This window comes from Conger conger, chromosome 18, assembly GCF_963514075.1.
Source record: "Conger conger chromosome 18, fConCon1.1, whole genome shotgun sequence".
Classification (NCBI taxonomy): domain Eukaryota; kingdom Metazoa; phylum Chordata; class Actinopteri; order Anguilliformes; family Congridae; genus Conger; species Conger conger.
Window position 1 is genome coordinate 22,780,560 of NC_083777.1, and position 11,720 is coordinate 22,792,279.

At 47.2% G+C, this 11,720-nt stretch overlaps 1 protein-coding gene across 1 annotated transcript in view; it reads left to right on the forward strand.

Annotated features, from left to right (window-relative positions):
* The window catches only part of usp54a (ubiquitin specific peptidase 54a), an 85,844-nt gene extending 84,278 nt beyond the window's left edge, over nucleotides 1-1,566 (forward strand). The window contains 2 exon segments of the mRNA XM_061227809.1: nucleotides 396-633; nucleotides 974-1,566. Of these exon segments, the coding sequence (XP_061083793.1) occupies nucleotides 396-633; nucleotides 974-1,566 (831 nt within the window).
* Nucleotides 1,567-11,720: the final 10,154 nt, after the last annotated feature.

Genomic DNA, 11,720 nt, shown 5'->3' on the forward strand with positions numbered 1-11,720 from the left:
CAAACACACACTCTCTCTCTCACACACAGATGGAAAGTGGTGTATCTGAAGTGCATAAACTCACACAGCATTACGTCATCGTATGTCTGCATGCTGTCAGCATTTGTCGTCCGGTGTGCCTTTATGTGACTTATACTGCCATCTGGTGCCTGTGCGATGCACTTGCACTTGGGCTGCATCTAGCGAGAGTGTTTCGCGTTTCTCTGTAAAAACGCGCCATCATTCCTCATGCTAACTTCACTCATTGTTTCTGTTTGTTTTTGTTTCACAAGAGCGTTGTTGCAGCCGGGGAAGGCTCCCGTCCCTGTGAAGCTGTTCTAACTCCATCTCTCTCCCTCTCTCCCGCCCCCCGTCCCCCCCCTTCCCCGCGTGGGTCTCCTGCGTCTGAAATAAAGGAGCCCCCGGTCGCCAGGGCGACGAAGCACGCGGACGCCAGGGTCTCACGTCTCGCTAGCCCCTCCCCCCACCTCCCCGCCTCCCACAATGCCCCTGTGTTCCCCACTGACCCCCAACACCAACACCACCTCCACCTCCAGCACCAACACCACCACCATCTCCATCCAGCCCCACCTCCTCACCCGCCCCAGCAGCTGCAGCGCCCCCCTGTGGCCGGGCCTGCCCGGGGACTCCCAGGTAACACCGGCCCTCCCACCCCAAACCCATGATCCCTCATACCGGAGCTAACGGGGGCCATCTGTGACCCTGTAACCCCTCATCCACAGCCTTACTGATGCGTATCTTTACCCGCTGTGTGTTTGTCTCGCTGCTTTAAGAATGAAGCCGTTTCTTGGACTGGTTGTTTTAGTTTTTAGTTTGTTTAGTTTAGAATGTGTCGGCATGTTTTGGGGCATTTGGAGCAGTATTCGGGTTTTTGAGTTCATGTCAGTCATTTCCTGGACTGGTTGTATTCGCTTTGGAATGTTCTGTCATATCTTGGGCCGTTTGGCTAACTGTCCCCCCCTCTGCCCCTCAGGAGATCCCCAGAAGGCCCACAAGTTTTTGGCTATGCTTGACGGGCGTGAAGCTCTCCCCAGCGAGGGCTACCACGGCGGGGCCCTGAGCTACAGCACACTGCCGCGGGCACCGCGACGGGCAGCCTCGGGGTCCTCGCTGCCCAGGGACGGCCCCCAGCAGCCGGCCCCCCGCGGCCACACGCTCTACGCCACCCTGGCCCACCCCCACCCCCACCCCCACCACTCCCACTCAGCCCCCCCCACCGGCCGCCCCGCCCCCTACGGGCAGCCGCCCCCCCCCGGCGCCCGTGAGCAGACCCTCCCCCACTACCGCACCCTCCCCTCACCCCACCGCCCCCCGCCCGAGGGCCCCGCACAGCCCGTCCGGCTCGACGTGCCCCCCGACCGGGACTGGAGGGGGGGGGACTACAGGAAGGCCCCAGCGCCCCAACCGCACGCCCAGCCGCACGCCCAGCCCGGCCCCTACGCCAGGGCCGCCCCCGGCCGCGCCCCGGCCTGCTCCCTGTGCCAGCAGCTCCCCGCTGAGCCCTCGCGCTACTACTGCTACTCCTGCGGGGTGTACATGGCCCGCTTCCGGCCCACCAGCCGATAGCCCAAATCAACCCCCCCGTCCCCATGGCCCGACCCTCCCTGAGCGTCCCGCTGGCTCTGCTTCAGGAGTGCGTGAAGCTCAGCGCTGGGAGAGTAACAAACCTGTTCTGTGTTGGGACCGCCCCCGCCCCCGTGATGCCTTTAGGACCAGCTACACACCGACTACAACGTCACCCCCCTCACCCCAAACCAGCGCACAAGCAGCTGTTGCTCAGCCTCGTCAGACAGAAAGCCAAACTTAGAACTCTTTTTTTCGATGTTTTGGTGTTGGAGGTCGAGGGAGCCCGGGTAAGCAGTGGTGGAGGGACCTGTTCGCTCCGCCTCTCTTGGACAGGAACCGCTCCGAGCCCCGACAGGGCCTCCCAGCGTGCCGCCTCGTCCTCTCGGTCAAGTCCAGGCTTCACAAACACAACCTCCCAGTGACTTCAACAGGGCTGCCTTTCTGTTGTATTTTATTTTATTTTTATCATGTATTTTAATTTTATAAATGTGGAAGTGTGCTTTTGTTCCTCTGTGGATTCCGGGGCCTGAGATGTGGACGTATTTCGCCGCTCCAGGGGAGCGATGCTCTCAGCTACAGGGGATCCGTTTGGGACGGAGGGCGGCCATTTTGTACAATCCGGGACGTGCCGTCTGAACGCAGCTACACGAGATTTGCGGCTGTACGGAGGAGAAGCACACAAGCACGATTTCCCCCCCCCAGTAACGCTCCCTCGAGCAGGGGGAGGGCGGAGGCTCGAGGCCTTTGTGACCGAAGCTGAGGAAAAGGGGCGGGATCTCAGCACTTAACGGACATCGCGCTACTGAGCGGCCGACCAACCAGGAGAGTCGTACGGCCGGCAGCATTCAAAATTAATATCTGGGTCACTCAATTTTGGCCACGATGGCCGCGGTTTAGTTTTTTCATGCAGTTAAAATGGACGCCTTAGACAGACAGTTACTGTCGTAGCTGAGCGATCCCATGTAGTTGCATGAGGTTAAAAAAAAAAAAAAAAAAGGAGCATATTTTAGTCTTTTACACTTGAGTTTGGCTCCTTTAAGAGGTCCTTAACTTCAAGCTTTTGTTTTATGAGCTATTTATTTTTAGGAGACGGGTAGGTAGTGTATAGATTGTACAAATGTATCAAGTGAATGCTTATAATACCCAGAAACAGACCTGCTTTACTTTTGTATTCCTCTAACCTACCATTGTCTGCTAGAATCGTAGAGTTGGTATGGACTGAATATTTTAACCTTTCAAATGGAGAGGCGATGTAAAAGTGTAAACTTTTCCGTAAGTGGAATTCCTCGTAGCATACAACTTAGCCTTGCATTTAATGTTACAGGCATAGATTGCCTAGATGTTAATTAAACTGAATATTTTTTGAACAGTAGAAAGAGATATAAAAATGCTATATTTTAAGATGGTATAAAACATCAGTTCTAGTGCTTTGTGTTTACTTACGTGCATAAAGATGTGTTCAGTGCATTTCAGAAGTGCAAATCTAGATATCCATCTGTTCTAATTCATTTGACTTTGTTCCCCATTTTTGGGGGGAGATATTTCAGGCTAGCATATTTTCATTTTAATAAACGTGACGCCACTGCTACGTAGCCATTAGCCTCGTTAGCCTAAATACTGTGGTACAGGATTGACCTTTGAACTTCGGAGAAAGGTACACTCTCGTCAGGACCGTGGAAGGCTCCTTCCATTTCTGACTTTTCCGGTAACTGAATGCAGGCGTTTTCACAAGGGGAAGGCCGTCGAACTGTGTGGAATCATTCTATCCAACAGACGGACGGGGACAGACACACGGTGGGCAAACAGGCAGACCTGCTGGCCTGGCTTCGTGCAGACGTGTTGGACGGTGCTGGACTGTGTGGTCAGCTCAGGGCTATGGTCCATAGTACTCCGCCAACTCTGCTTGACCAGTTAGACCAGCTCTATACTCAACATGGTCTGACCAGCTCAAACTAGGTTTTGAAGCTGGTCTTACCTGGATTTTGCACCAGGGTGTAAAGTGACCTCGTTCCTTAAAATGCACAAGTTTGCTAAGCCGTGTGCCTAACAGTCTTAACGAAAGTAAGAAACTGTCAGCAGTCTCCTTCAGCCCCCTGCTTTAAAAGTAAGAGAAGGAAAATCGTCTCAATTGGCAGCTACGATAATAAATAGCGATGGTAGGCACATCAGGCGTTTGCTTCCTCTGTAAAAGTCTGTTAATATTTGCGTGAGAGAGACTTAACTGGTCCCGAGCGGGACCAGCGATGTCCCATGTTGCTGGGCTCAGAGGGGCCTGGATGTACCACAGTATGGAACGCGAGTGTCGACATGAAGGTCCAGTGTTCATGCAGTGAAGAAACGTCCATAATTTAATCCGTCACCGTCATAGCCAAATCTCAACACTTAACTACAAATTGTCGAACAACAATTTAAAATAAACGAATCCTTGTTGCTACTAGTCTTTATTTCTGCATTGTCAACTTTGAACTGGGCTTTGCCAAATCGTGAGTGGTAGAATGGTAGCATTAGGGCCCAAGTTTAAGTTGGTCAGTAATGTCGGCAATTTTTGTGTTTGTTTTATTTTGTGGAAAGTGCATATTATTGGGTCAGTGCTTAAATATGTGATTTGGCATTATCGTACTACTGTGGTAGCGACATGCTCCAGCATCCTTTCTCTCTGCATAAAGATACATCTTAGTTTGTAATTCTGAAAGATTAAACTCGATCATTTAGAAAGGCACCTTGATTTCCGAGGGTAACGAAAAAACTTTCAAAAGTTGATAAAAACTTGTCGAAATGGGTCCAAGAAACCAAAACGATTTGGAGGCCTTATATATTTATGTTGAGTGTTTTGAGTTTAGGGAAGGCCATTGCATTAGAACAAAATACAGAACCGGTCAAGTCCACAGCCTTAAGGACTGATGCTGTGGGACATATTCAGCAGTTTGATTAAATATGATATTTACTCAGACTGCTGGATGTCTACTGTCCATTTTATTTCCCAGTATGTACCGCAGACAGTAGGTTTCTATTTGCCTATTTTGCCTGAAGTTACACAATTTCAGTTTCACACCTTGAATGGCTCTTACTTTGTTTTTAATTTGCAGTGTCATCGCCAACAGAGGTAAGCTGCACAGCTACTGAGAACATTTCATTTTCAGGGGTGGGTTTGGCTGCACAAATTCACAAAGTGGAACGTAACTGGAATGTCTTTCTGTTGTCAAAGCTCACCAGCTTCTCAGAGAGAAGCCCCCTGTAATCTCCCAAGTTTCTTCTGATCAAAGAAGCTTAGCTACTCTTGAACAGGGATACTCGAATCTTGTGGTTGCAGGCTTTTGTTCCACCCAAGCAGTTATGCACCTGATTCTACTACTCGATCACTAGCCTTTGCTAAGGACCCAGATGAGTAGAATCAGGTGGGTAGCTGCTTGGTTTGAACAAAAGCCTGCACCCACCCCGGCCCTCTCTGGGTGAGACTGAGTATCAGTGCTCTGAAGGGGCCTGGTGTGAATGCTCAACATTTGTGGATTGCCAGTAGAAGTGCAGCTTACAAACCTGATTTTATTTTTATTTTTTTAAACAAACGTTTTACAACGAGTGTATATACACGTGTGTACAGATATTAATAGCCTTCAAAATGAAGTGTGACGAGGATTTCTTGACAATGTAAAGGAAATTTTGATGGATTTCCACGTTTGTAAATGCTATGCTGGCAGATGGAACTTGTATTTTTGCAATAAAGTTACTATGAAGAACTCCAAACAGGAGTATGGCTCAACTGCACTGCTTTCTTGTCCTCGGTTGATTCAATTCGCAGATGAACTGGATAAAATGGTTTGTACTCACTTTTTTTGCGGTCATTTGGGGCCAGGCGGTATCATGCTCTAGGTATCACGCCTTTCGTGAACGATCCATGTTCCTGCTGATGGCCGTCTAACCGGAGTGATTTTGGAGGGATTTCCACGTTCTCGTTTTTATTCGTTTCCCATTCATGTTGTGGCACAGATAATATCGTGGGCTTATGCAGGTTTAGGAATTGTTTTTGTTTTTACAGTTATATAATGTATGCTTAGTTGCTTGTTTAAAATGTCTTTAGTTTTTTTAGATTCAGGGTGTTTATATTTCGAGTGTTGTCTGTTAAAATACAGGTGAGCTGTGGCCTCTGCCCCCTCCTGGAGTTACCACCGGTTGCTTCTTCACAGAGCTCTCTCATCCCAGGCTGCTCATAAACCCTGGAGGGGTAGACGCTCGGGTCAAGGGCTGCGGGAGCAAGAGGTCGGGCGCAGAGAAGCAGTTCAGAGGCGTGACGCTGAAACCAGGGCCGAGGTCACCAGCTCAGGGCCATTACCGTTTCACACGCAGCGTTTAAAAATGCGGCTCCTCACTCACAGATTTAAGTCACTCATCAGGCGGCCATTTTGTGTAATGGATACCCGTTCCTTCTGGTTTTGCCACCTCGTAGGACAGAAGGCAACGTTTTGGGTTTCCTGAATACTGAACGTAGTCACTCGATCACTAGGGTTAAAAAGATGTATGGTTTGCATGGTAGGATTGCATGTTTCAAGTGACTCTAGATGTCTAGAATCTAAATGCAGTAAACCCAGTCAAGTGGGGAAAAAAAAGCCTTGTTTGCATAATTGGGATTGGTCTGTGCAGTTTGGCGCCACCTGGTGGAGCATTTGCAAAGATGGAGCTTACTCTTCCAGAAGTGTGGTTGAGAGTGAAATTTGCTGTCATCGCCGTTGCCCTTTGTTTGCTGTTCCTGCGCCTCTCCCCTGTGCTGCCGATCGACTGACAGTGCTACCAAAACACCAGTATCCCCCTCCCCCCCCAACACACACACACACACACACAAACACATAGCTGACCTTATCACTCTCCCTCCAGGGGCTTTAGGGACCCCCATGCAGATCCATTACATCGCATACACAGCATAAATGTCCTGCCAGCCCCTCTCCCCACCCCCCTGCACACACACCAGCAGTAAACACAGACTGTGTTTTTGTTTTTCGTTAAACCCCTGTTGGTATCCTGCCATATCCTCCTGTGACCCCCCCAGAAATACACGTTTTTCATCAGATTTCTGACACAATACTGGTGTCTTTGATAACAAAAACATTGCAAGTGATTTTCAAAAATATCATTTAATATTTACTGAATGTAGTGTAGGTTTCAGCATAGAATATGGTTCATGAGGTTAAGGCCAGAGACTCATGTCCCAGACAGGGGTCAATTTCTGGGTCTTAAGAGTTTATCTGAGGCTTCTTGTTTAATAAAAGTATATTTTACCTGAAGAAAATGTCTTCATTTATAACCTTGGGGCGTGGACTGAAAGCACAAACTTCCAAAATCATAATCTATTCTTTGATTTGTGGATTTTTGATATTTAAAGCAAATTTTTATTTTATTTTTTTATATGAAAGGCTGCAATGCATGGCAGTCAAGGGGTTGCCATGTTTTTATGATGGTCATGTCACTGTCACACCACAGAAATGCTGTTCAAGTCTCCGTGTACTGGATTTTCCGCCTAGTTTTTTCTCCCTAGTTTGGAAATCTGTCACCTTTCCCTTCGGCAACGTAACAGAGTGAAGGAGTTTATATAGACATAGAGCTCTCAGGTAACCTGTTGGCCCCTGTTGCTTTGTTGGGAGGAATTGCAACCCTACAATGCAGCTGTAAAGCCTACAACATCCTGGATGTAAGGACAAGTCTGCATTCATGGTGGTACCTGTAATTGACAAATTCACTGAAGAGTTAAATGCTTTTCCTGACATGCAAGTCCTGTGTGTCACCAGCAGAGGGCGTGTTGAGCCTTTGGATAGCCAGAGCATGTCGGTGTCTAAAAGAGTTCTGTTCACCTGAAGTTGGCAGTGTGTTTGTGAGGATGCCTTTAATGTGTGGATGTCTGGCAGCTGACACTTTGTTTGGCTGTGTCCACACCTGTACCTGGCCGTGTCTGCTGCACCGGAAATATATGCTAATTATTATAATAATAAGATATAAAAATTACAGTAATGGGTAATGGTTGCTTGTCCAAATCATGGACGTTTTTGCAGTGCCCTGTGTTAATTAGTGCACAACATTCATCCCCACCCTGTCCTCCTCGTAGAATCCCAAAATGCACTTCCTGGCTTCACTGTCAGACAGGTCGGCACTGCACAAGCTCTAAACACCAGGCCAGCTAACGGAACAAGCACTAACAGGCAGGTATGGCACTCGCATTGAGTAACTGAGGTGAGAGGTAGGAACACATGCAGCCGCACCAGGTTCCCGGAGAGGGGAAGCTGGTCAGACTCGCTGCCAGCAGACCGGAAGCTGCTAAGCTGCAATGAAGCGTGTGGTAATGGTGCAGCAGGTTATGGGGCCGGTTCTGCAGGGTTCAGTTCAGTGGGGCCCCTGCAGCTGCGCCTTAATGAGTAGCCTCAAGGTTTTGTTAGTCTTTCAGATCCAAGGCCCCCATTGGTTACCTTAGAAACATGCTAAAGTCCGTTCTTCATCTCCAACAGGTGGGGCTCTGCCCTGCAGCCAATGGCAGGAAGGCTCAGCAGGCTGCTCCAAGGCTAATGCCTTTCTCATGCAGGATCACCGTGGGAGAGATGTGTCCATACCGCCCGCATCCGTCCACAGCACCGTGCTGTAGATCTTTGCTCTGGTACACAGTCATACATAACCGTGCTGTGGATCTTTGCTCAGGTGCATAGTCACACATAACCGTGCTGTGGATCTTTGCTCAGGTACATAGCGATATAACGGGCCCGAGGTACTAAAGCATTTCGGTATTCTCGTCACAAGCCGACTTTCATTGTACTTGAAAGGTGACATTCGAATAGACTGAGGAACAGTTGGAATGGTGAAGTAAACGTGTGGTCACTTCCCAGCCATCTCGGGGGTCTGAGATAAATGTCCGGCTGAATGCTTGTAGATCATGTGACGTTAGAAACGCCAACGTATCTGTTATGAACGCATGGAAGTTTATCTCAGAACTGAAGATAAACAAAATCAAAACGGCCTTAAATCCTCTCGGGGACCTCTGTTTCGATTTGGACAGGAGTAAATCGGCAGAGATCGTAATAATTTCAGGAGAGAATCATACTTCAAGCCAGACATAGTTCATTTTACAAGCTTTTGCATTGACTTTTAAAGCAATATATGGCTATAAGAATAATTATCCAGCATGCCTCAATGTGGAATAAAAATAGCTTCCACATGCGCAAAAATTATCACTGATATAATTGGGGTGGGGGAAAATAATTATATAAAATAAGATGGACTATGGATTTGGGTGTACAGTATGGATTTAATTTTGTTTTATGCTCTTTCCTCAAAGGGAAATATCAGGGGAATGCAGACTGAGTATATAATTAAATAAAAAATCTAGTTCTTGAGAATTACTGCCATATTGCTTGAAGTTCATTGCTTGCATTTTCCAGCTGATACAAACTGTTACGTACAGTTCTTGGCATCGGATTACGCTGAAGTGTGTTTTTATGGCTTTTCGATTCTCGTGTCGTTCTCACGCAGACCGATGTGATGCAATGTGAACAGTAAAATAGTCTCGCAGCTTGCTGAAATTCAATGAGGGGATTTGATTCATAGTCCTTAGGTCACCTTGCGGAATAAAGTTATATACACCATAACCGTGATAAATGGTGAATTTTGTCTGAAAATATGTGCCGTATGTGTGTAGTATATTTAAAAGCAGTGACGCGCTACTCTGCTTTGTGACTTTGTGACTCTCTTTTCACTTGTCAGGTTAAATAAAGACCTACAGAACAGCTCTGCTGTGTACAGAGGGATTCTAGTTCTGTGCAGTGAGATAATGGACAGGGCCTGTGCTGTGTGTGTCTGAGATAATTCTCATGCTTTTTTTAAAAATAAATGTGTTCCCCTTTTCTCCCAATTTGGTAGCCAATGGTACCCTATCTATTCCAATTATTCACAGTAGCTGCGGATACACCGCTTACGTCCCCGTCCTTCCCAAATTACGCCGCTCCACGTGTGCCGGCCAAACTCGGCTTGGGCAGGACCGGGAAGCGAACCCCAGTCCTCGGTGCGCAACAGATGCCCGCATCGAGGTCTGTCACTTTAGCCGTGCCCCCACCTAATTCTCAGGTTTTAATGGAAATATCTAAATCACATTACATCACATCACATTCTCCAGGGCCAGTGCTTTCAGCGCTGACCAAAATGCATCTTGATTCATTTCAGCCCCGGAAAATAAGACTGGGAATTATGTTGTGCCTTTGTATCAGCAGATTTCTTCTCCTCTGTGACTCAGACAGAACGGAGAGCCGTGAATGGGGGCAGTGAATCCGCATCCTCAGGCTTACTGTATTCTCCTGCTGCCGGGCTCCCCTCTCCTCACCGTCCCACTGGTTTTGAACACCTATGAAATATGAGACGTCATAAATCTGCTGCATAACTGCAGACCTTGGATTATGGACCTCTGTGACATATAAATCTCTCATATAACCACAATGTACCGTGGCAACAGCAATGCTGAGCGCACCGTAGTGCATAGTGCTGAAATCCCAGGAGTTTTCATGAATTTGAAAAGGAAAATGTGCCCTGTGGTCAGGAATCATATATTCTCGATTTGCCGTTAGGAACATTAGGAATTGTGCTTCCTGGGCACAGTATTTCAAAATCCTTTTTTGGAAAGGATTGAATCTCAAAATTGGGTATTTCAAAACCACAAGCTGAGATCCTGATCCTACGGATTTAGTAATCCTATCTGGCATAGAATCTAGATCAAATATAGATTTTTGCTATTTCAAGGTGGAGAAATACCAAAAGAAAAAGTTTTGGGATGGAAAAATCAGGATAATCTTGATCCCACTGAAAGGGTGGATTCAGGATGGATTAAATGTTGATGCTGGGACACGTGAGACACATGGAACATCTTTACTAAACTCTTTTATGCAGCAATGCACATTCATTCACACAAACCCTTATGAAAAGAATCATGCAATAATGTATTTTTAACGCAAACGCCACAAAACCAAAAGTGGTCTCGAGAAAACTGCAAGCCATAAACGCTTTGGTTATTTGCTAGGGTCTTTTGACATTATGCTCACAAAATGTTTCATTGGAAGTCATTTTTATTATTCCGTGAGACATTGAATTTGACATTGACTTTGGCCTATGTATTGTGTACGAATGCCTTGTCTGCCACCAACAATCATTCCACGGTCAAAGTCACATAGATCACATTTCTTCCCCATTTGGTCTGAAAAGCAGCTAAACTTCTTGACCACGTCTGAGTGATTTTATGCATTTAATTGTTGCCACGTGATTGGCTGATTACATGTTTGCATTAACAAGCTGGTGTACAGGTCTACCTAATAAACTGGTCACTGAGTGTATATTTACCAAATGACTATTTACCAAAATAGCCCTGTAACAGTCTGTTAATTTAGAATACGAATGTGTGGACGGCCGCATGCAGCAGATGGTAATTGAAAATGCGCGTTTCAATATGTTCCTTTTCGGTCCTTTTAACGTCGGCGGCTTTGACCGAATTGTCCCATTTGTGTAATCCCTCCTGGTGAAAACCTGGAGAGCGGAACGAGTTGTCTGCCCTACTTAGCTCTGACAGGATGTGGATTAAGGATGTCTCGCGCACATTTTTTAAATTGAAAACAAACTCGCAGATAGTGAGGTTTTAAGTGCAATAGTACATCAGTGCCGGTGTGGTGACATTAACTTTGGGGGGGGGCGGGGGGAGTCCTGCTACAATTGAACTGGCCCCCTCCAAGCCTCATGCTGTGATGCTGAACCATGTAAGCAGTGGAAAATAATCACTTTAATATTTCAGTTTGCATGTTCTCCCCGTGTCTGCGTGGGTTTCCTCCGGGTACTCCGGTTTCCTCCCACAGTCCAAAGACATGCAGGTTAGGCTGATTGGAGAGTCTAAATTGCCCGTGGGTATGAGTGTGTGAGTGAATGGTGTGTGTGTCCTGCGATGGACTGGCGTCCTGTCCAGGGTGTATTCCCGCCTTTCGCCCAATGTATGCTGGGATAGGCTCCAGCCCCCCTGCGACCCTGCTCAGGATAACTGGGTTAGGATAATGAATGAATGAATATTCATATTCATCCACATCATATTACTCTTTCATTTCAGTAGAGCGCTTCTGAAAAGAGGAGATAAAAAGCCGTTAATTTCAGTTCCTCAG